This window comes from Mus caroli, unplaced genomic scaffold (genome assembly GCF_978045245.1).
Source record: "Mus caroli unplaced genomic scaffold, Mus_caroli_1 scaffold_2, whole genome shotgun sequence".
Taxonomy (NCBI): domain Eukaryota; kingdom Metazoa; phylum Chordata; class Mammalia; order Rodentia; family Muridae; genus Mus; species Mus caroli.
This window is the reverse complement of record NW_028227257.1, coordinates 96,545,234-96,571,163: the sequence shown is the minus strand read 5'-3', so window position 1 is coordinate 96,571,163 and position 25,930 is coordinate 96,545,234. Positions and strand designations below refer to the sequence as shown.

The 25,930-nt window shown below is 40.7% G+C and overlaps 1 protein-coding gene across 2 annotated transcripts in view; it reads left to right on the top strand.

Annotated features, from left to right (window-relative positions):
* The first annotated feature begins 1,611 nt into the window (after window positions 1-1,611).
* The window catches only part of Fam171b (family with sequence similarity 171 member B), a 55,631-nt gene continuing 31,312 nt past the window's right edge, over window positions 1,612-25,930 (top strand). For both annotated transcript variants that reach the window (XM_085834736.1, XM_021156473.3), the window contains exon 1: window positions 1,612-1,981. In XM_085834736.1, coding sequence (XP_085690862.1) covers window positions 1,750-1,981 — 232 coding nt within the window. In that variant the 5' untranslated portion in view covers window positions 1,612-1,749. The remainder of the gene's footprint in view (window positions 1,982-25,930) is intronic.

Genomic DNA, 25,930 nt, shown 5'->3' with positions numbered 1-25,930 from the left:
TCTTGATAATGTCATAAGCCACCTAAGATCTCAGTCTGGCAGCTGAGACCTCCAGTCAGACATAGCCTACCTCGTCCCCATCAACTTCCATCAACCATCTATCTCTGCTGACTCCAACCTTAAATACCAATTTTCCCTGTCTTTCCCTTTGTTTTTAGGATCATGCATTTTGTCACTTCTCATTTTTTGTTATTTGATTTTGTTTTATCACAAATGTCTCAAATGTGTCCATCTCTCTTCCCTGCCTTCCCTTCTCCAATCTGTCTTTCATGCTGATAGCAAAGTGACCCTCAAAAAAAGAAAATAAAAAGCATGGTTGGTAGGTATCTCTCTCCCAATCAACCTCTAGAATGGTCTTTAGTGTAGGTTTCTGCTTGCTTTTATAGCATCCAAGGTTGCTGCATTTGCCATCTGTGAGATGCCAGAACAGTGCCCCACACAGTAAGCACAAGTGTCTGCTAGTTATTTTTAAACAGTTTAATAGTCTGCACTCATTTCACCGTAGAAAAGGATAAGCCCGCTGGTAACTGCTTTCCCAGCTTAAACTTTCCCAATACATTGTGCTTTTATCTCTCTCTCTCTCTCTCTCTCTCTCTCTCTCTCTCTCTCTCTCTCACACACACACACACACACACACACACTTCCAGTTTTTCGATGACCTGGTATCTACTATTTCTGTGTGAATTTTTATTTTGTGCAGATTTCCTTCCCTGGTGTCTTTCACAGACTTTAATTTCTTTCAACTCTGTGTAAGCTCTAAATGCCTGTACTGCTTCTTCAGTTGCAACCGCCACTGTGGACTATATTTTGCTTATATATTTATTGCCTTGCCCTAACAGGTAGTAAGTATTTGGAACGAAGGGATTCTATTTTACTTATTATAAGCTCCTGATTAAAACGCACAGAGAACCCCTAGTTCAATATTTATTAAGTTAAGACTTTTATTTGTTTGTTTGATTGTTTGTTTGTTTTGAGTCTTTCTCTATAGCCCCTGGTTGTCCTAGAACTCCCTATGTAGAACAAGTTGACTTCAAATTACTAATACTTACCTGCCTCTACCTCCTGAGTGCTAAAAATTAAAGGTGTGAGCCACCATATCTAGCAAGACATTAAAAAACAAAACAAATTTCAAAAACCTCCAAACACATGGAAAGTATAGGTTACAAATAGAAAAGGTGTAATTAGGAATAATTTATGATGAAGAAAGAAATTCTCATTCAAGCAGAAAAAGAAAAGTCTGGAGAATATCAGTTTATCTTGTAAGTGGGCCAAGGGACAGAGAGAGTGTTCCGTTAAAGGAGCCTGGCTTTTGAACCACGGTTGTCTGATTGCTTTAGAAGGAAACTAATGTGCCACCTTTTTCTACCTCGGTGTCAAGTGGAAGGAATTTTATTCCACTCTGTACATTTTCCTGCTGCCTCGGTAAAGATTAAGGGCCCGCAACTCTTTCCTGTTAATCTCCGCCTAGCTAAACGCCTGGGCACCAGCATCACCTTGCAGAGCACTTGCTGGGTAGCCACAGGGCCCAGTCCCCCGCTCGCCCCTCCCGGCGGTCACGTGCGCGAGGATGCGAAAGCGGGCTCGCCATCCTCTTGCCCGCCCGCTCCTCCTCCTCCTCCTTCCGAGGCTGTGCACCGCAGACGGCGCGAGGGGGAGCGAGCGAGCGGGCGCGGCCGGGTTCCGCAGCCCTGGCGCCCGCCGCCTCCCGCAGCCCCGCAATATGCCTCCGTGGCTCCCTGGCTCTTCGCCATGGCGAGGCTCTGCCGTCGCGTCTCCTGCGCCCTGCTCCTCGGCCTGGCCGCGGTGCTGCTGAAGGCGCGGCTGGTCCCCGCGGCCGCTAGAGCCGAACTCAGTCGCTCGGACCTCAGCCTCATCCAGCAGCAGCAGCAGCAGCAGCAGCTGCAAGAGCAAAAGCAGCGGGAGGAGGCAGAGGAGGAGAGGCCAGAGGTGCCTGGGGCATCCTCTACTTTGGTGGCTCCAGGTACGTCTCGGTAGCCCAGCCCTGCTTTACTTCTTCTGTGCCAGCGATCGCGTCTGGCTTCCCGGGATTCTTAGCTCCTTTCTCGTCTCCGCTTAGCCTATCTGCTGGTCTCAATTCCTCCGCGTCTTCCCAGGTTGCCCGTTCGGCCTTTGGCTCTTTGCTCGGGTGGGAAATCTTCCCCGCAGAGCACTGCAGTGGGCTTCAGAAGGGTCGGGGGCTGGGGAGGTGGGGAGGGGGTGGACCGTAAGGATGGTCAAGATGGGTGCCTGTTTCCACTATTCCACTAATCTTATTTTCCCTCTTCTTTCTACACACACACACACACACACACACACACACACACACACGCGCTCTCAAATCCCTTTAGCATTCTCTTCTCTATCCTCTCCTAGATACTGAGCAAACCGTCTTGCCATGTACACCCACACAGCTTTTGCACTGTTTCTCCCTGCCTGCTGTATTTAAATTTAGAACCGGGGAAGTGGGGGGGGGGGAATCTCTATTTCTTTATATTTTTCTTCTTACCCCAGGAAAGATCCAAGGTGGCTTGCAAAAACAGGGAAAAATGCATTTGTTACAATAAGATGAAAGAAAAAAAATGAAACAGGAGTTTGTAGTTGAAGGAAGGGATGTGGGAGGGAGACAGGTAGCTTGGAGTGGTGCTTGGGTAGCATAACCAGCCCCTCCCCCTGAGGGGAATCTCCTTGTAGTGTAACTTAAATGAGCCATCTCTTGACTCATTCGGTAGGGGTGATGAGATACGGGTGTAGTTTATATGACTATCACAGTCCTCTATTTTCTGTTTCCCCCTCCCTCAGGTAAAGCTCTCCGGAGAGCAAAGAGCTAGGTTATCTGTTTAAATAGCTTTTACCCAGCCCACAATCCACTTAGTTACCTTTTACATTTTAAATTATGTCTGGGCTTTGGGGAAAAAAAAGGGGGGACTTTTTAAAAAATGAAAACAAAACACAACAACAACAAAACCCCACCAATTTTCTGGGTAGTGGGCTGAGGTTTCACAAACCCTAGATGAGTGAGTGTTCTAACACTGATATTTTTGTTTTAAAATCTGCCTAGTAGCATTATAGAAGATGCTAAAAATGAAATTCTGTAGAGTGGAATCAACGTCTTAGATTATCTTGCTTGCTCATCATCGGAGAGCAGTTCAGAGGCATGCCAGCTGTGATTCATGACACAGCCCGGATGATTTAATTTCTTGGAGTGCTTTGAGCATGGGATGAAATCACCAAAGTGCACAGGGGAAGACATGCATTTCTGACACCCCCCCCCCTTAAACCGATTAATAGCACTCAAAGGTGGATAGAATGGAAAGGTATGCAGTTCTTTGGTTCTTACTGGGTTTTTAGTACCTGAAAGCGTTAGTGGCGTGGAGTGCATGAGGTTTATTATGTTAAAGCTGGAGATTGTGTTTTCATAGCAAAAGTGATTTCTTGCATGATCAGTGTAATGGGAGCCTGGGAGAGTGTGGGTGAGTTTCATGGTTTCTGATATTTTTTGTCTTACAGGAGCGAAATGGGTTTGATTACCATGGCATTTTGTGTTCTCATGGGCATTATGAATAACTGCAATAATGTGAAACTTTTGAATTTAGAATGAAAGTGAAACCATTTCTTTTCTGTAATTGTGAGGGATGTTTGGAAAAGGATGATTACTTCGGAAGCCATCAATTCCTGTTTGACTTAGGTTAATTGAGGTAAAGGATTTGCTGTCCAGCAGTTCACACTAAGGTCTAAAGAGCAGCCAAGCTGCTGTGTCTTTCTCAAACACTCTAACCCCCCACGGAGGCCAACAAGAACAACTGAGTCGAGTACAGCCAGTTATTGGGATGGTGTGTTAAACAGTGATGCAGCCCATGCACAGATGAAGTTAAGATGCCCCATGAACTCATTGTGATCTCCAGAGTGAGGTGGTCTCACTCCAGCCTTTGTTTCTTACCCACATAGACATTTCTATAAAACCCCCTGGCCCCTCTGGTTTCTATCTCCTGCAGCTCTTGCCTTGATGCCTCTCATCCAAAAGCTTCTTTCATTTGCAATGCAATGGGTTCAGGTGCCAGACTTTTGCACTTCCTGCTTTCTCTGTAGGAGTTCTGAAGCTCAAGTGGCTAGGGATGAGTCCTAACCTGCAGCCTCTGATGCCCTGGTTTATCCCCACCCCTGACCCTTCACCTGCTATCCTCAGCACAAGTCTTTTAAAGGAACCTATTTATTTGTTTGTTTGTTTTTGTGAACACATGTATGGGTGTGCTGGTGTAGGTGACACAGAACTCATGTATGAGGAGGAGAGGGGACAACTTGCAGGAGCTGGTTCTCCAAACACATGGTCCCTGGGAATTGAACGCGGGTCATCAGGCTTGGTGGCAATCCCTTCCCCTGCTGAGTCATGCCACAGACCCTCCTCAGTAAGCCTACTAGAGCATAGACTTTGTTGTGCTTACTGCTGTTCTTCTGTCACCTAGAAGAGCACCCGTCTACACACTCATCTGTTTGTTGGATGAGTGAGTGCAGAGGCGGATGACCATGCTGCATCAGGGAGCGCTCATTTCCCAAGTGTTTGCTAAAGTTCTTTGTTGGAATTTGTGTAAAAATAAATGTTACATGAAAAGATTTGTAAGTACAGACGGTACACTGTATAATCTTAGATCTTTAATGTTAGCTAGGTCCAGTGTTTGTTTTAGGCTGTCCATACAGAACTAATTGATACTGATATTGAGGCAATTCCTAGGTTTTGTCAACAAGATTCCTAACCTAAGTACACTTATAATCCTCTTGTGACCTAGGTCGGTATTAATGTATTACACCTTTAAATAGTGTGACTGCGCCTGATCTACCCTCTGCCTCTGTGTGGCAGGTACCACACCTTGGACATGAAAAGTGAAAACTGATTTTTCCCCTTAGGCAAAATTTAGATAACTAAAGCCCATTGAGTGATATCTTAGCAAAGACATTGACCATCAGCCTTTGTTGTTATTCTCTGAACTTCACTCTTCTGAAAATCTCCCTGTGTTGTTGAGAAGTAAGGAAGGTTAAAAAAAAAAAGGAATGTATTACGTCAAAATATCAGAATTTTAAAAACTATGGTTCTGCTTCTCATTAACTTACGGAATATCGTCTTTAGAGAGTGGTAAGAAAAGAAAGGCCAAGTCTGGGATCTGCCATGTCCCTTCGTTCCCTCGAGCATATGCAGAAGTCCTGATTTCCCCATCTGTGCCCAGTGTTTGCTAGAAATAGCTATGTGAGGGACTAGCAAAGAATTAATTTGGGAGGTGGTGGCAGCTGAAACAGCCATATCATATTCACTCTGATGGCCCATTAGGTAGGAGACATGTGGAGCTGGAGGCAAGGGGAGTGGAGAAAATAATGAGTGGTATTAAATTCCCCATGAGAAGCTCGGAGGCGGGGCTCTCCGTGCCTCTTCACAAGCGTCCTTGCACACAGAGTGCTGAGAAGCATAATTTTTCTGGTCTGAAAATTTTTAATCATGTATTTTGGAGATATAGATATATTTTGAAAAATATATCTATACCTATACCTATATCTAATCTATATATCTATTTATATTTATCTATCTATCTATGACAGCATGATAGATTGTACCAGTCACTTAGTTTCAAAATTCTGCCAGTATTGCCCCCACACATCTAACCATGTCTAATTCATGGATCTTCCTTTTCAGTTCTTTTTTGCAGTGACAGGTACACATATGTAAATGTCCACTTCACCACACTCTTTTGATAGATAGCTCTTTGCATCTAACCAGTAGACATCCGATGTCTGTATCACAGTGGAAAGTTCTCCATTGTCTCCTTCCTAAGTTACCCTGTCCTGAATCTAGAGTTCTGTGCTGTTTTGATTGTTTTCATTCTCAATTAAGTATTCATTTTACAGAACTTCAAGTACAGATTGCCCTATCACCTCATCTTTTGTGTTTAGCTCTTTTAGCTTTAGAATATTTTTTTATTAATTTCATTAATTTTCCAGTACATTAGTAGTTTACTTCTCTTTATTGATGAGTAGTATTCCATTTTGAGAATTGAGAGTTCGGCTTATTGCTTCATTTGTTATGATTATTTAGGTTTTCTCTAGTGACTGACGCTGCTACATCCTTACGTCTTTGGATGAATGTACTTCTTATGTATCTTTCGGAAATGTGTAGGACTGGAATGGCTGGGTCTAATGCTATACTTTAATATTTGGATATTACCCAGTATTCTGTGTAGCTGAGGTCTAGCTCACATAATCTAGTGATTAGTTAAATTACCGAATTACTCACACTTTTCTTTTAACTTGACTTGAAATTACTTTTGTATGAAAAACGTACCTAAAGAACTCTGATATTCTGATACACATAATGAAATAGTTAACTCTAGCCAAGCAAGGGAACATGTCCATCTTCACCTTTGTAGTTTCTAAAATTGTACTCTTAGCAAGATTCCAACATATAATAAAATGTTGTAGCTTTCTTCGCATCTGCTACATTTGGTTTGCTTTGTCCCCTTGTGCCTGCCTGCCTGCCTGCCTGCCTTCCTTCCTTCCTTCCTTCCTTCCTTCCTTCCTTCCTTCCTTCCTTCCTTCCTTCCTTCCTTCCTTCCCTCCCTTCCTTCCTTCCTCCCTCCCCTCTCTCTCCCTCCCTCTCTCCCCCCTTTCTTCTCTTCTCTTCTCTTCTCTTCTCTTCTCTTCTCTTCTCTTCTCTTCTCTTCTCTTCTCTTCTCTTCTCTTCTCCTCTTTTTCTCTTTCTCTTTCTCTTTCTCTTTCTCTTTCTCTTTCTCTTTCTCTCTTTCTCTTTCTCTTTCTCTTTCTCTTTCTCTTTCTCTTTCTCTTTCTCTTTCTCTTTCTCTTTCTCTTTCTCTTTCTCTTTCTCTTTCTCTCTCTTTCTCTCTCTCTCTCTCTCTCTCTCTCTCTCTCTCTCTCTCTCTCTCTCTTTCTTTCTTTCTTCCAGACAGGGTTTCTCTGTGTAGCCCTGGCTGTCCTGGAACTCCTGCCTTTCTTTGGTCTCTAGTAGTCATCATTTTCTTTCCTATTTAAATCTCCCATTTGTAAACACATGTCTGTTTACTTGTAATCAAGGAATCTGGAACACCAGTAGGAAGAGTAAGATCAGAGATGGTTTCATTCAGAAGTACTCATGCTGTAAAGGCCACATTCCCAGATGGGTGATTCTGATTTCCTTCCAGGATTTTAATAACCAAAGGGAACATTTAGTGGATGCTGATTGCAGGTTGAGAAACACATGTTACTGTGTTAAGTTTGAGGGCAGTTAGTTTTGCCATGCTCATTAATATGACTCATCACCAAATATTATTTTTTTTCTGAGACAAAACTCTTCCCTCAAGAATACAAATATTGAACTTGATCCTCTTTCAATGTTCTGTCTCGCTGGGACAGCCACAGAACTATTGTTCATTTGCTTGGCCTAGTGTACTGTTTAGATTTCCTCTGTCCAAATTGCCTTAGCTAGACAATAAGCACAGTGATTCTCATCTACAATCGATAGTACACGTGTTTAGGAACACTTACCTAGAAGATGCTAAAACTATGAAAGCCCCACCTTTAAGTGTTTGGAAGAAACATAAGCTAGGCAAACAGCTTCTATTTGGGGCTGGATGGTGGTAATGCATGCTTTTAATCCCAGCATTCTGGAAGCAGAGGCCGGAGGATCTCTGTGAGTTTGAGGACAGCCTGATCTACAAAGGGCTACACCGGGAGACCTTGTTTCAAAAAACAAAACAAAACAAAAAAACAAAACAAAAAACCCAAAACAAAACACCAAAAAAAACAAAAACCAAAAAACCAAGACCAAAACCAAATCAAAATAAAAGATTCTATTTCAGGATGCCTTTTGAACTGGCCTTTAGTGACCATATCATCTAGGTGTCCAAGGCAATAGATCTCTGTGCACATTAAATGCTTTTTATGGCTGCCCATATTTTTATTAGGCTGCATTCTTAAATCTGCTTGATGGTGCCTGAGAACATAAGCACATTGACTTGGGCATAAAATGGGTGAGGGATTCCCAATGCTCTTTCATGGAGGGCAGGGGTTGAGAAGTGGCAGTCACTTTCTGTCATTTCCAGCATGTCACACTTGCCGCAGTACCTAATGAAGCCAAGCCGGCCTCTGGCCTCAGTAACATGTGATGTCTCTCAGCATCTTGAGTCCATGAAGCCATTCTTTATGTTGAGGTTTTACATTTTACACGGATCTGAAATTAATTTCATTATAAATGGCATTTCAGTTTCTTTTTAACATGCTGACCACCACTCCCCACAGTAAATTTCTGGGTTTTACAGCCCTTGAGGAGATCATTTAAAATTTAAATAAGATTTTGTCAGAAGCAGGGCCTATTGTACTTCAATATTAGAAAATTGAATTTAGAAATTCAATTAAATTTATAAATTTTAGTAAAAAAATGTTGTTTACAAAGCATGTATTTATTTAAGTTTTCCTTTTAAAAAACTCTATCTCTTTATGTAGCTCAGGCTGGCTTTGGATTTATGATTTTCCCACTTCAGTCTCTTGAGTGCTGGGATTATAGGCATGCACCACTACCCTTGGCTTAATAGATACATCTTAAATTCATTTGTTCTGCTGAAATTCAGACTGCTTACTGGGTCAAGCTAATTATCATTCCTGTCTGTGGACCAGAAAGCTAGAGATCATTTGGCCAGCTGGGAGCTCTAGCCATGTAGGCTATATAGAGCTTATAGGCTTCATCTCAGGGCTCAGGGTCTGGAGGCCTGGCTTGTATCTGAATTACCTGCTTTAGGTGAAGTGTGAAGTTGTCCACGCTTCAGCCTTTTACGGTACTATTCCAACAGACAGATCTGTTCCTGTGCTTCTTGGTCCTTTTGTTTTGTAATTAGGGATGTGACAGCAACAAATCAGAGGGCTAAGTAGACCTCTGATTATTAATTAGATACAATAGATTATTATATAACAAGCTCTAGTAGATTATTAATTAGATATACTAGAAAATTTATTTTCCCTACTGTGCAGATTGTATTCAGAAGCCGACCAGAGAGTGCAGATACACTGGATGTTGTGACGCACGCTACCTCTGCCTGCCCCCTTGTTTCTTGGGAAACAGTCCAAATTAACTTATCTGAATGTGGCTCAGTATGGTTAGATGGGTTATATTTCTTCAAAATCATGAACACATGCTCTGCTTCTGTCATATTTGCGCTACCAGGATTGGTTTGTAAATGTCTGGGTGATCAAGGCAGGGTTGGCAGGGTTACCAAATGACTATACTGTAAACGTGAAATAGACAGAGACCACGTAAAGGAAGAAATAGCATCAAAAATCGCAAGCACATCCAGCTACTTAAATTAGTAAAGTAGACTGTATATGGGCTAATGGTAAAGCACTGTTGTGAAATGAAAATATGACTAATTAAATATGTGTCCCTGAAGTAAAAATATGTCTACTTATTTTTATTTAGAGGAATATGTGTTTCCAAGGTTATATATACATTTAAAGACAATTTTGCTCCCTAAATTAAGTACTACACAAATTATATTTTATCCTCTGCTTTTTAAATTTTTTAAATTAATTAGTTAGTTTGTTTGTTGAGACATGGTTTCTTGGTGTAACCCTGACTGTCCTGAGACTCACTCTGTAGAGCAGGCTGGCCTCTACCTCCTAAGTGTTAGAATTAAAGGCCTTGTCACCTTGCCTGGTCCTCTGGTTTTTTGTTTGTTTTCAGACAGGGTCTCACTATGTAACCCTGTCTAGCCTGGAACTCACTATGTAGATATGAATGGTCTCAAATTCACAGAGAGTCACCTTCTTCAGCCTTCTCAGTGTTGGGATTAAAACCATGTACTACCATACCCGGCCCTAAATTATATTTTATAATATATTTGTGCTGTTGGATTCTGGAAGTTTAGTAGAAAAGCTATGGTTTATATAACTTTTCCTTCTCCTCCTCCCTCCCTTTCAATTCCTTCCTTCTTTCACTCCGTGTTCCAAAGGATGGAGCATTCCAGGAAAGTGTGTCAACTACACTAGTCTTTATTTAGTTTAGTTAGAGATAGACTACCACTAAGTTGTGGTGGCTGGCCCTGAACTTGCAACCTTCCTGTTTTGTTTCCTCCCACGTAGCTGCGATTATAGGGATAAACTAGTATGTTTGGCTCAGTGTTTCTTTGTATTAATTGAAGTTCTACTTTTGTTATAATTATATATGAGAGAACTACAGTAATGTATGAAATAAATAATCTTTTTAAATTTTGTTTATAGTGAAGCAATATAAAAACTTAAAAATAACTAAAAAATCTGAGGCATTTCTCCTGTAGCTTGTACCTGGGCCTGGGTTTTAAAAGTGTTCTGGGAACCAGGGCCTCTGGGACTAGAATGGAAATGTCTTAAGAGATTTTTCTGGAGATTTTTGAAAAGTGACTAATATGAACTGAGACAGGTCCTTCAAAAAATTGTATCACCTGGTGCATACCATAGCCAATAAGACAGTAAAAATAATTAGTGATAATCTAATTTAATTCTTAGCAAATATGAGAGAGTGAGTTTTTACTATAATTTAAAACATTCATTAACATTTGGTTCAAGTTTACGAATCAAAAGAAAGTGGGTTTATAAATTGTTTCTGTACTACAGCATTTCACGTAGGGAAGAGGGTCTTATGACTCAAGAAACTTGTCCAGTGAGGGAAGAGAACATCGGGAAGTCACAGAGAGGTCATTTGATGCTATGTGACTGTCTAGTGACTTAAGTGGCCCCAAGTAGAAAAGCACCCTCCATGATGGATCCTTTCTTCTTGTGTATGTGAAGGATTCCACAGCCCTACTTTAGGCATTGTTAACTTGCTCTCTGTTTTGGATTGTTTTGCCTCTGTGTCCTTTATCCTGCATAGGTTCTAGGGAGCCAGTAGAGTGTATGGGGGGCTCGAGAGAACCTTAAGCGGGACACATCATCAGCTGACTAGTGTTCAGTGCTTCAGAGAATTTCAGGGAAATTCCTAGTACTCCAAAGGTTAGGAACTGCCTAACCTCATCTGGCATCAGTGGGAGGGCAGGCCCCTGGTCCTGTGAAGGCTTGATGCCCCATTATAGGGAGTGAGGTGGGAGTGGGTGAGTGAGTGGAGGAGCACCCTCATAGAAACAAGGGGAGGAAGGATGGGATGGGATGGGAGGTTTGTGGAGGGGAAACGTGGAAGGGGGAATAACATTTCAGATGTAAATGAATAAAATGATTAATAATAATAAAAAGAAAAAAAAAGAAAGGAAACCTGCCCTGGTTAAATATTTCCAAATGGGAAAATTTCCAAATTTCATTTGGAAAAGAACAAAGGCATCATTCAGACTCAAATGATATTTTATGCTTTCTCAACGTGTGAATTTTTCTATTAAATTTGCAAAAGTATTGAGTCCAATATGAATGCTTGATAGAAATATAAGCAGTCCCTCCAGCAGGCTTAAAAACAGCAATTTCTTAAGACCTAGCCCTATGGTCAGTTCTTTCAGAGTTGTTTTTTCATTTGTATTTAAACAATGGGTGCCAATATATAATGCCCCTTTGATAAATCATATGACTTTGAATTGGTTTATGTATAGACTCCGTTCTGCGGTAACCTGTTAGAGGCACCTTACACCCCAAAACCTGTTACTTTGGTAGTAGCTGTAAACTCCTCACTTGGCTATCTCACAGAAGGACAGTCACTGAGACTGAGTGAATGACCTTAATATAGGCTGTGGTGATGGCTCTGGTCTTCAGAATCTGACAGCCCTGAGTCTCAGCCCCAAACAGTTTGAGCAAATAAGGGCTAGTCCCAGCCACTAGACATTCCCATAGAAGGCTTCTATGAAACTTAATACTTAATTTATTAAGCGTTGGTCTTTAAACCATTTGCAGGTCTAAGTAGTAACGTCAGGGCACAAAGATTTAAATCTGTAATTTAACCAGCGCTTTTTGCCGCAAGCAGTGCGCCAGGCTTTGGAACTAACACCATCTTTAAATTCAGCGGAGCATATTTTTCTTACTTTTTACATTCACGCCTTTTCAGCTTTCAGGAATAACTAATGGACTTGGAAAAGCTAATGCTGTGAGGAGCAGAGGCGCTGTGTGGCTGCCTCTGTTTCGAGGACTGTATGTATCTTGTAGAAGTTACTCTTGCATTTGAAAGTCCAAATAGGGAAATGTGAAGATCAACAATAGTGTGTTGAGACCCCGTTCTAACTGCAGCTTCAGATAATGTGGGGAGCAGACACAAAGGTCATAAGGATGGAGATGTCCCTGAGAAATCCTGGAGCTTGTAGACATTTCGCTCCCAGCGATTCCTGTATGTAAGGAGTGTAGAGACTGTGCGGGTCCAGCGTGCATCTAGTGGCTCAGACGCAGGCTTGACAAAGGCAGAGGAAAATGTCTTGACTCAGTTTCTCCCCTTCCTTCTCCCATCAGCACTGCTTAGCAGAAATGCAGAAAATCTGTAACTCTTTATCAATTTGCTATTTAATGATTAAATGGAAAAACTGCATTTACATATTAATATTACCATGAAAGGAAATTGGGTATTATAACATATGCTTATTAAATATGTTTATATTCACCAACAAAAATCTGTATTTTCTACTTTATTTACTACTTTTTTTTTTGCTCTCATTTTTTCTCTCATGAGGTAACTTCATCTACGGCAGTGTCCTTAAATGCTATACATGATGTGCATAAATGCTTAAATGTCCTTAAATCCTTCTATACTAAGATTCCCTGAGCTCTTCATGTGAGAATACAACAGGTATTTCTGCTTCGTTATGTCTAAGACTGGAGTGTAGGTTTCCCACCACATTGTGCACAATCAATATCTCCCTCAGACTTTATTTATTTGTTTGTTTGTTTATTTATTTGTTTTTTGTTTGTTTGTTTTTCGAGACAGGGTTTCTCTGTGTAGCCTTGGCTGTCCTGGAACTCACTCTGTAGACCAGGCTGGCCTCGAACTCAGAAATCCACCTGCCTCTGCCTCCCAAGTGCTGGGATTAAAGGGGTGCTCAGACTTCTTAAACAAGCAGGCAAACAAACAAACGCTGTGCTAAAGCTGGCTTAGAGGCACATGTCTGTAATTACAGCATTTGAGAAATAGAGGCAGGAGAAAGATGAATTTGAGGATAGCCTGGGCTACACGAGGTCCCCAAAACAAACAGAAAAAAATACCAACCAGCCAACCAACCAACCAGTCCAGCCTCCAAAGCCAAGATTCAAACTGGTATGCAAGATCAAACCCAGAGCCTTAATGCACTCTACACTGAGCTACATGCCCAGCCCTAAATGGTTTTATTTTGAAGCAAAGTTACTGAGTTGCTACTGTTTGCCAAACACCATGCACGGTACCCGTATTACTTGCTTGTCTCGTGGCTGTGACAAAATCCAATACAGAAACACTATAAGGACGGAAGAGCTTGTTCTGATCCCCAGTTCCTGGTGACCTTGCATGCAGCATAGCCTGTTCATGTTTCTTCAAACCAGGAAGCAGAGAGGATGGGTTAGAAGCAGGGTGAAGCTTAAATGAGAAAATTGATGTTTCCCCTTTCCAAAATGACTCCAGCTTCTGTCAAGTTGACATGAAACTAGCCAACACACTAACATATGGCAGACATCTTTCTCAGCTGTTAAAAGCTTTGGAGTGTTATAGCTTTGATCACAGGTTATATTCTGAACATTGGTCCTCTGCATAACCTAACAGAATCAGATAGTGTCTTGATGTCTGTTAACTCCTCTGTCTCTCGTCTCTCTGTGCCATGCACCAGCCTGCTGACCCTCATAAAAACACTCGACTTGCCTTCTTTCCCAGTCAGCAGCCCCAGATCTCATTGCTTATTATTGGATGGAAATTTATACAAAGTACAGTTTTCTGCATCTCAATGCCTCTTTCTGCTGAATGAGGCATCTCGTAAGATCCACGATGCATCAGGAATTTTATTCATGAAGTTTGTTTGGTTTCAGGTTAGGCTACAGATGTGTTCACGCAAAAGGCCACAGAGCTGGAAATTTCTAGTGCTGAATAAAAGATTTCAAACTGACTGTAAGGTGTACACATTGATGATATATATAATTTTATCCAGCTATTCATTTAAGAATACCTGGGGTCTTGATGCTCAAACATGGCAGATGAGCTCTATTATTATGAACCTCACGGTTTAGAAGGGAAGAGAAAGATTGTATAGTTTTTCTTTCAGCACTTAAGGCTCCCCTTAATTCAGTTTCTACATTTTGAAAAAAAAATCCATTACGTTCTGTAAATCTTCCAGGCTGGGGGAGCTGAGACATGAAGCAGGTGGCTTCCTGGAGAAACATATGGGCAGTTTACGGCTGTTCTCCCTCAGGCTGGGGCCCAGGATTCTCAGGGCACACGTATAGTATGTTGTCCTTTTGGGCTTTCAGGAGCTAAGGGGAAGGTTATACCACATCACCCCAGTGACAGGGAGAACTGTTATTTATAGCTGGGATTCAGTTATTAATTGGCACAGTTTTGGAAAGACATCGTCCTAACCCTGTTAGACCTCTATTTCTATCGTTCCATCAATCATCTTACCCAGAACCAGAAGTCATCATGAAGTCTGGGGTTCTCCCTCCTGCTTTTAAATATGTAGGGACAGCGGTTTTTGTGTCGGTTCCTGCTGTTTTATTTGCTCAGCCATTTCCCCCTGGCCAAATCCTGCTCCATATGTTTGGACTCTGGTAATAATATATCAGGTCTCCCTGTGTCTCTGTCTTTTAATTCATATAACCTTGTGCTATGCATCTTCCTGGCTTTTTTCATAAGGAGTATAATTTCTAATCTAAGGATAAAATTTCACGGTATTGCTAACCTGTTAGCCCACATCAGCTCTTTACTTGCCCTCCCACCAATTGTTTATAATAAATACTTGTAAATATGAGGAAACATTGAAACAACATGGTGGATATCCACATACACTATAGTACTATAGAGATAGAGCATATGTTAAAATGTCACCATATCTACTTACTATCTTTACACACACACACACACACACACACACACACACACACACACACACACACACACGGACTAGCCTTACTCTGCGGAGCCATTTGAAAATTGTACACATCTGAGTTTTCATTCTGAAAATTTCTTACCTTCTCTCAATATCTAGTTAACTTTTCAGCAGATAAGTTTTGAAATGCAACCATTATTACAAACTTTGGAAAAGAACGATGTAAAAAAAAGTCAGTGAAGAAAAAAATATAACAAATGAATCTTACTGGTGAGTCTTACAGGTTGGGTGTGTGGCGGATTCTTAAGATTCTCTTTGGTTGTTACATTGGTATACATAGCACATTTATACCTTCATGCCTACCCAGTATGGTATGCCAGTATTAGGCAGTATTCTTTAGTATACTTTAAGGCAGTATTCTGGCTGTATTACTCTCTGCCTTGCTTCCTGCTTGTTTTCTTGTTTGGTCACCATTTCACAAGTCTCAGGCGATTTTCCCTTGCCCTGTGTATAAGTTTCATGGTGGATGTATACACATCTGCACTGTTCTTTTCTTCCCCTTCCTCCCATGTCTGTGATGGAGTTGGTGACGTCAGCCTTGGTCCTTACCTGCTGTCAGGGATTCTGTGAGCAGAAAGGAGGAAGGTCAGATATGGAAGTGGGTATTTAAGGTCTGGTTGGATGCCTTCCATCCTTTCGGGTTGCTTTTGTAAATCACCTGATTGGATACCTCATGAGGATGAATTCCCACCAGCAAATCTCACCTGGATTGGTATAACTGTTGGCTAAAATGTCTTAACTATTTCTGTGTTATTTTCCACATGGTCTTTATGCCAGGCAGATTTAAAAAGCTGTCGATGTTTTCTTCCCTTCAGCCCTATCTTGCTTCTTTCTCATTCCTGACTCCAGCAGAAGCCCATCATCCTGCCTCCATTACATTTGCTGACTCACAATTAGCTAAAAAAGACTGAGAGACTCTACTGGATGAGTCTGTGTCTGATAAGTTGTTTAAATTAGTCTCCCTTCCCAGGGTTACATTTTTTCCTCCTCTAAAGCTTGTGAGTTTCTTTAGACATTAAATATATTTATTCACTGATTTTATGTCCCACAATGTCTAATGTTAGGTGGCTGAGAAATATGCTGAATGGGATTTATTGGTAATTGTCTGCTCATTAGTGTGAGGCTCTGGACTGCATCTCCTTGGTCTTCTGCTACATGAGAAGCACACCAATGGCTCCAAAGTGCTTTTTAATTAATAGGGTTATTTCAGACTTACAAGGTCAGGGCAAATGCTGATGGCATTATGGTATCTGGGGGATGCCGAGTTCACTGGCCCTGGGATAAGCCTAGAGATTGAGGACTGTCAGTTTCATTGATGGCAATAGCTCCAAGGGCCATTCCCAAGTCAAGAGCCCTTCTTGAGGAAGGTTCTTTCCCTGTTCTACATTTTTGTTTCTTTCTGCTTCTTCTTTTTTTAAAAAAAAAATCCTATTAACACTTACTTTGTCACTTTTTGGTCCAGGCTATGACCTCATGCACCCTCCCTCCTGCTTCTTCCTTTTTCTCGCCTCTACCTTTCCTCCCTCTACAGGATTAATTTAGACGTCCTTAGGATTCTTTCTTCTAAATAGAAACCCTTGCACCCCCCCCCCTTCTTAAAATACTGCTCAAGAGTCTCAAACTCATAAGACACATTTCTAAATATACACTGCAAACTAGTATACTAATTCGTCCTAAATAATCACCAAATGCCAGGTTTATACTTTGTCTCATAAAGGCGTAACAAAGTTATGCTGTTTTTGAATACTTTATAGAACAGTAACGAACTCTTCAACACTGTAGGGCTTTAAGGTGGGGTAGGGATGAAAGGGGTAGATGTGAGCTTTTAAGAACTTTGAGCATAGGAAGAGATGAGAGCTCTCTCCACTTGGGGTGTGGTGAGGCTGGGCTCCGCTAATGTCAGCACCGACCTCAGGCTCTGCACACTTGCACAAGCTTCTGTGTTTGATGGAGCTGGCTGAGAAATCGTTCAGGAATATGCAATTTGGTGCTCAAAACATGAATGTGGGTGCTAAGGCATAGGTAGGCACAGGGAATCCAAGTTCTTATGATGTCTTATGCTTTTAAGATGAACTACAAGTAAAGAGCCAGAGATATGGATAATGGCAGCTATTGGCAGAATTGTAGTAGAGATGATATATATGCACCTAGGACTCAGTGGACACTCATCAAATAATTACTATGGCTGGTATTCGTTTGTTTGTTTGTTTTAGGAGAGTTCATGTTGTAGCACATACAGGCTAACAATAAATGCATGGCAGCCCCCCCCCCTCGCCCTCCCAGCCTGGCGCTGTAGGAACAAACCCTCATGCTTGCCACTATATATACATACTAAGGATGCCTTTTAGGAAATGAAATATTGTAGGAATATGATTATTTTATCTTACTGAATTTTATTCTATAACATTCTGTTAGCAAAAGTTGAGTGAACTGAAAAGGAAATGTCTTATGTGATACTAGATATTTTTTTTTTTGGTGTGGTTTTATTTTTCCATTCTAAAAGTGCATGTATGTTTCTGTTACAAAGTATTTTACAGAACAGAATTATTTCTGTTTTTCTTTAAAAAAAATTAGAAACAGCATTGTCTTTGAAACATGAGCTAAAGCAAGCAAGGAAAATATATTGAAAAGCAAAGAATTAGTGAGGAATTCATCCATGAGCCTGTTTTTCAGTATTCCATTGATTCCTTTTGTTTTGCTGAGAGGAAAAATTGGCTTGTACGAAAGGACTGAATCAAACAATAGTAGCTTTTGTCTTTCTTTTTTTTCCTTCTTTTTTTTTTTTTTCTGTTCAGGAAATCTTAGCTTGAGCTAACAGTGTTCTCAGCATACAAATAAGCCAATTAAAGCTGCCCTGGCCCTTTAGAAAACCTATTGAAAAAGATGGTGTTTTAAATAAGAAAACCACAGTGTTCTACAGCCTGCCTTTGTCTCTCTGGATTTGGCATTGTTGCGGTAGTTTCATTTGTTCACTAAAATGTGTGTCTTGAAACACTGTCTTTAGAAGGGAATTCTGCTGGAAAGCAGATGAATTTTTTTCCCCTCCAATACTAAACCTCAAAGGAGTAGTAAATTATGTTTCTCTCTAGTAATGCAGGCAGTGCTCCACAACAGAGAGGGGCATTAGCATCCTAATGGAGGCAGCTGATTGATTCCTATATTGATTACATCAAGAGCACTGTGTTCTATAAAATTAAAGGCTGATTCAATCCTAAATAATTATACACACACACATATATATACATATATACATATACATATATGTATATATACAAAATATACAAGCAAAGCAACATGTTTAGGCACTCTTTCCTTGAAATGAAAACTTGCATATTAAAAGAGTTCAGAAATTACTTACCATTCAATCTATGTCTGTGAGTAGGAAGAAAAAGAGAACCATGGATTATGATGACCACATAGGATTTGTTTATTAAACATTATTGTTTATGATATGGGTTTTGAAATTTAAGGAATACATCCGATGTAAGTTTAGAAAGTTGGAAGGACAAAACCAAACAGGGGCATCAGTATTTAGGAATAATTTTTGGCCCGTTTCGGTTACAAGTGAGGCTAAGTGACTCAGCTATGTTTTGTGTCCTTTGCATACATTCACCATTGTAATGGGTTCTCCTACTTTTGCTTTCATTTAAAATGCTTTCTCTTAACTATGACAGATTTCAGACCTGTAATCTGTAGATAATGGACATCCCTCTACTCACCGCTGGGATCCACCAAATCTTTGCTTTGTGCTGTTACATTCCTCTGTCTCTTTTAAGAAATAAAATTTAAATATGGAGTCAAGCTCCATTCTTACTTAATTTTCTCCCTCCCCAGAACTCATCACCATTGTGAAACTGGTGCCATTTTCTATTGGAAGAACGAAATAGATATACGTTATGTGTCTCCTTCTGAAATAGATTGACATGTTATGTGCATCCTTCTGAAGTCTGATTTTAATTCAGCATCATATGTGGTAGAGCTCCCTCACAGACATTTGTATCTCATTACTTCATTTGAATAACTGTATAGTATTCCTTGTATAAATAAATCATTCTGATGGACAATACGGATTTTGTTTTTCGGGTTCAATCATGCTGGATGCCTTTATATGTGTGCAAGCCTATCTTAGGGGTTCATACAAAGAAAAGTAATCACGGACATCTGTGATACGTATAATTTTTGTGTTTCTAAGGCTCTCTATATAATTCTCAAAAGAAGTTGTAGAGTGTGAAAGTGGCTGTACGGACCCTTGTATAATAGTTTTCTAAAGCAGTCACATGCCCTGTAGTCACTGCCTGTTGTGGTCGCTTGGTTTCTTTCATCTTGACCTTTCTTGTGGCTTGTCCTGCAGTCTGGGGGTTTGTTTGTTCCTCCCCTTTCATTCCTGACCTTCTTGTTCTTCGGAACAGTACTCTTCTGTAGTGTCCATTTTCTGTACATTGTTTTTTCCAGTGTTTGATCAGGCTTCTAACTTTTTTTTTTTTTTTAGATATTTCTGTGGCTTTCTTTTGCAGTTTACTTGAGATACATTTATTAATCAGTTTATTCTTGCTTAGTAATTCCTTACATAATACCATGTAACAATGTCCTTCAAAAAAACCCATCAAGTCTGTATTTAATCTTACAAAATTTTCTGTTCATACTTAGTAAGTTTTAGCCAATCCAGAATTTATTTTGTGTAGGTCATGGTGTAGAAATAGGTGAAATGCCTTAAACTTTTAAACATCTTTCAACCTTTGTATGCTGTATCTTGGATAGCCCCTTGAGCCTCGAGAAACACTGGAAAGTCAAGAAGTATCCTTTTAGTTCTTCAGAACTTAGTGATTTCTACCTGGTACGTCATCGTTTTTTATTTAGATATAGTTCTATTCTTGTAAATTATTTATGAAGTAATTATTGCTTTGGAAGCCTTCAACATGAACATGATCTGTGAGGCAAACGATTTCATATCATATATCACATTGTGTAAAGGATGCAAGGCCCATCTCAAGAGAATGTTAGTAAAATCATTTATTAATGAAGGAATGCCAGGTGCAGTAGCTGTTGAGACCTGAAGCAGGATGATTTCTGGTAAATGAAGAGGCCACCATTTAATAGCTGAAAATCATGTAAGACTCCAGACTTGCTTATTTGCTGATGTGCAATGCAATGCTGACCCCACACAATCAGTCAAGCAGTTTCTTGCCAGTTGAGGAACAGACTTTAAGGTATTCTGCTTCCCCCTTGAGAAGGAGGTTTCTGGGATTAGATATTGAAAGACAGGTGGATGTATGATGTGAACAGCAGAAACCGCCGTCTCAGGTTGATGTGCCTGGGGTAGTCAGTGGCATAGTCAGGGTGGGTCTGTTCCTGACTTACTGATGCTCGGCTCTCTTGCTAGTGCACGTAGTGGGCTGGTAACCAAGCCTCGGATATAGGGCTGTGGTTCTAAACTCATAGAACTGGCATATTGATTAATGTTCAAAGCTTATTTTTGTCTCTCCCTATTACCATGGTTACAGAACATTCTGTTTTAGCAGTGTGAAGATTTCTTTCATGTAGCATGATTTGTTTCCAGAAATGACTGATGCATACAGCCGACAATTGTATATTTTCTTTAGATTTGGGGGTAGTAAAAGTCAGTATTCCTGGTTCTGGGTAAATTTGTGTCTATATAACTTTTGGCCTAGCTTGAGTCGAGGGAATTATATTTAGGTTAATATAATGTTTTATAATCTCACTACTAGCTATTGTCATATCATTTAATATTTCAAGTGTTTCTGCTAGAATACAAATAAGATTTTTCTTTCTTATTTACTTGTTTGTTTTAGTTTGTTTTGTTTTCTGTGACAGGATCTCTCTACCTGGTTCTGACTGTCCTGCAACTATCACTATGAGATCTGCCTGCCTCTGCCTCCTAAGCTCTAGAATTAAAGGCTTGAGCTACCACCACATAGCTCTTTATAAAACTGGGGAATACTGTATTCACTACTCTGTGACAAGAAGATGAACAATTTCTTTGTCATGCTAAAATTGGAAATAATGTCTGAAGTGTTTGTGGGACTTCCAATGTCCTAACGCATGAGGTGCTTGGAGCACTTCCTGGTGTTGCTGTTCTTACTTAGCCAATGTTTATTAGCTAAATAAATCTTGACTTCAAATTAGACTTTTTCTGTCCATTTCATCCCAGATCAACTCAAAGAATGTTCAAACGAACAACTTATTTTATTTGCTTAACAGAAGTAACAGAAGCAAATCAAGTACTATGGTCACTCACAAGTGTGGATCATGTATCAACATTTACTATAATATTTAGCAGGTATGCCCATGATTATTACATTGTATGAATTGTCCTATTGGAGTTGCTTAATTTTGTAGAAACAGTGTATTGTGAATGGAGGCTGAGTTCTTAGTCCCCTTCCCGTCAGTCTGTGTCCCGTGCTCCTGGCTACAGCCTGGCCCTCGGCTGTGTTAGCATTGGTGTCTGTGTCTGCCCGTCTGTTCCCTCCCAGCTGGTTAGCCTCTGCTTGCTAAAGTGAAGAGAGACTTCCTGACAACGCATTTCCTTTGCCCAGGCCTTCTGTGGACTGCCATCTGGCTTTGTGTCCTGGCTGAGTATTCGCCTTAACAAAGCTCTCGCTCTCTGTAATAGTGGCCTATTGATCTGTCTGTAGCCTTCCATGGACATTCTGTTCATAGGATATGGATCGATGTCATTTTTTTCTGTTTGGCTGCTCTTCAGTGACAGCCTATCACCCCCAATGGACAGGTATTGCTTAATAAATAATCGTTAAATAAATATTTCCTTCAAAACACAAAAAATCTAAGCACATTGAAAGCCCAGCAGTGATGAGTTGCCATCTTGCTTCTGCCTTGGATCCTTGCTATGACGTTTGCTCTAGTTTTGATTTTTCTTTCTTTGATCCTAGTGTTTCAGTAGCTGTCTCTAGTCTCTCACCGTGAAGCTTGTTTTACAAATTGCCCCCCAGAGAGAGAGAGAGGTCTTTTTAATACCTAAATTGTCTTGCCACGAGCTTCTGGACCTTCCCTCCGTGGGCACCATGACTTGTCCCTTTGCTCTCTGGCTTGCTTTTCTTAGTCGCTGTGACTGATGCTGTTCATCTTTCCCTGCATCTCTTCCCTTTGGAATAAAAACTTGGTGACATCTTCTTGTGCTTCCCCTTCTTCCTGACATGTCCTTATCTCAAATTCTAAATTTTAGAGTTTATGTACTCTTCTATTATTTTTAAATTTTTAAAATTCTTCTCTCACATATTATATCCCAGTTACAGTTTCCCGTCCCTCCCGTGCTCCCAGTCCTCCTCACCCACCCATGCACCTCCCCTCTTCCCCAGACCCACCCCTTCTCCTTCCCTCAGAGAAGAGCAGACCTCCCTGAGACATCAACCAAACATAAGCAACATTAAGACCAGGCAGATACCATCACATCAGGGCTGGACGAGGCAACCCAATAGGAGAAAAAGCATTCCACAAGTAGGCAAAAGAGTCAGGGACCACCCCCGCTCCCATTGTTAGGGTTTCCATGAGAACACCAAACTACGCAGCCATTACATTTGCAGAGGACCTAAGTCAGACTCCTATAGGTTCCCTGATTTCTGTGAGCTCCCATGGGTCCCACTCAGTTTATTCTGTGGTTCTTGTGGTGTGTCCCTGACCCGCTTGTTCTTCTGATCCTTCCTTCTACTCCTCAGCAGGACTCCCTGAGCTCCATCTAATGTTTGGCTGTGAGACTCTGCATCTGCTCCCATCTGTTGCTAGATGAAGTCTCTCTGGTTTCTCTGAGGACCATCATGCCAGGCTCTGGTCTCAGCATACTCTGCAGGCAGGACAATCTGCAGGTCGGATGTTTTGTGACTGGGTTGGTGTACAAATCCCTCTACTTGAGACCTTGCCTGGTTATAGAAGATGGCTAGTTCAGGCATCATGTCCTACATTAGCAGGGGTCTTTTCTAGGGTTACTCTCAGATACCATGGAATTTCCATTGCACTAGGTTTTCACCTCACCCCAAATTCCAGTTGTTTCTCCCAGTATTTTCTCCCTCCCCACATCGAATCCGTCCTGTCCCCAGTCCCGAATGACCCCAGTGCACCTGTAAAATCAGATTTCCCCTTCCCCAGGAGATCCTTGCACCCCCTTAAGCTTTCCTTTTTAATCCCTTCTTAAATGAAAATATTTGATTTCTGTGACTAGAGTTTATGTTCCCCTTTCTGTATACCAATACTTCTTTGTAGATACCAATTTTATGTGATCCTTCCACTATACCTTGAACTACCAAGAGTTTGAAATGGAGGAAAATGTGATCCAATACTAACATGCATAAAATTTACCTATATGTCGGCATATACTGCAATCGAATAAACAGAAACTGGTGTGATGTGTTGCTTATGCTGGACTTGACACCTTCATAATCCAGTAAGGTTTACTGAGTTGAGTTTAATTGGCATCCAGCACCGACATGCTGCCTGTGGACTCTCCTTACATGCAAAATACATTTTGTGTTTGCATTGTGTCATGTCTGCTTTGTGTTTTACAATCGTTTGTTGTATTTTTCACCGAAAAAGAATAAATTTACAGACAATGTCTGTAAATCCCACACCCTTATCTCATTCATGTTGTGAGTTCATCTTGGCTGAGGTTTTAGGCTGACCATATTCTCCTGGTACCTGAATTTTTCTTGGCTACTCAGTACCCCTTTCAGATGTCAAATTACAGGGAAATCCTGCATTTTTCTAAGGTTTGAATAATGTAGAGTCGGAGCCTTGGAGAAAATGCTGGGACTCATTCCATTTAAACCTAACCACTCTTCCAGACTGACGGTCTCATCAGGTTAAATGGCATGCTGACAGGGGATTTCAGACCATTTTTAAAAGAGACGCTGACTGAAGTGTGCGCCCAGCAGTTTCTAAGTAAGCTCTATTTTCTCTCCATTGATTTAAGCACACTTATCCCAGAGCCTTCTTTAAAAGGGAAGCCGGTCTTATTAAGCCATTTCTTCTTTGTTTTTCTGTGAGTAAAGGATATGCATCCACCAGTGGACCTGCAAAGCAAGGGAAGGCCATCAGGCGAGCTCTTCTTGTGCTTTGCCTGATGTTTGTGTCTTTAATTTTCCTGGTAAATGCTCCCTCAGCGCACAAAAGGGGTGTTGTGAAAAACAAAAGCAAACAGCAATGTAGGGAGGAAAAGATAAGTTACCAGAAAGCACACTGGTTTCAAAGCTTTACTGAACATTCTCTCTTATGCTATCTCCCCCAGGAGCCATGCACAATTGCATTGATACATTGACTACAGTAAAATAAAATAGGAATATTCTCCTGCTAAAAGTATAAATTGGGTTTTCATTCTGAAAAGCATTTTAGCAATTCATATCCAGCAGCTTTGCAGCATCTATACCTCCGATGGTCTGCAGGAAGTAATCGAAGGCTTAGACAAAGGCACTTAGATTTTAATTTAAGCCTTGTTTGCAAATGTGAGAAATTAAACATGGCTAGCCGTTCTGTAATAGGGTATTCCATTTTCTTTAATAATATAGTGCTAATCTTAAAGAATATTGAATACCTTCGACCTAGGATTATGATACAACCTTAGAAACAGCACAATCACATGGGTTAGGAGTTGATTTTCTCTCCCACTTCCTTAAGAACATAACTGTAGTGAGTCAGATCCTGGGCTCTTGAGATGGTCGATGGAACAGTTTGCCGGGTTTCTTTCTGATCTGTCCCATGCTTATGCAAGCACACACACACATTTCAATCTCAGCTCTGTAGCTTTGTATTACTCAGTAGGCTTTTTTAAAAGTACTGAGTATAAACCAAGCTACTTCTGGGAGCTAAAACAAGAAAAAAAATTATTTTCCTTTAGATTTTTCTAAATTCCCAATCGTCTAAAAAGATAATTTTTTTAAAAAAGCAATTAAAGGAATGGAATTAAAAAATCATAGAGAATCAGGTAATTTTCCTATGGGGAAGACACTGAAGTAAATGACATTACATTAGGAATCAGTGGTTAATTCTACCCCTTCCCCCAGAGTGACCTAGCAAGAGCCATCAGCAGACCCAGGGCAGCGTCTACTTTCATCAGCACACTTGACCTGCTGCTCTGAGGTGCTCACCCCTCCAAGGGCACAGAGCAGAGGAGTTATGAGCAACCGACAGAATATTTTTAAAAAATTAAAGTTATATAACTTAATTTTAATTGTTAGATTAAAAGAACAATCAACTATGAATTGTGAGAGGATGGTTTCAAGTCAGATCTACAGAGCTCCATGAAGCTGGTTGTCATTCAGGCTCAGAGGTTCTCAGCCTTGCTTGTACTTTAAAACAAAACAAAACAAAACAAAACAAAACAAAACAAAACAAAACAAAACAAAACAAAACATCTCGGATCCTTTGAAAATAAGGTTGACTGGTTTCCATCTCAATGATTCTGGTACATATGGACAGAAGTAGAGCCAAGGAATAGAAGCAACATTTGTTTATGTAAATCTGCTTTTAAGTAGAGTCAAGAGAGTTAAGAAATCTGGAAAAGGTAGCAATGATAACATACAACACAAATGTATAATCCTTCTGTTTGGTACACGTTTGTGTTTGTGTGTATGCACAGGCATGTATATGTGCATACATGTAGAGTCCAGGTGTCTTCCTCAATTGTTCTATAACTTATTTTTTTTTTGACACAGAGTCTCACAATGAACTTGGAGTTTATTAATTAGGCCCTAGGAGTCCTTCTGATTGTCTACTGTCTACCCAGCACTTGGATTTACAGTCATTTGCCGCTGCATACAATTTTTTCCTTTTTAAATTTACATTCCAGTTGGTGTCCCCCCGCTTTGGTTCCCCTTCCCACAGTTCCTCATCCCATTCTTCCGAGAGGGTGCTCTCCCGAACCAGACCTCCCCCTTCCCTGGGGC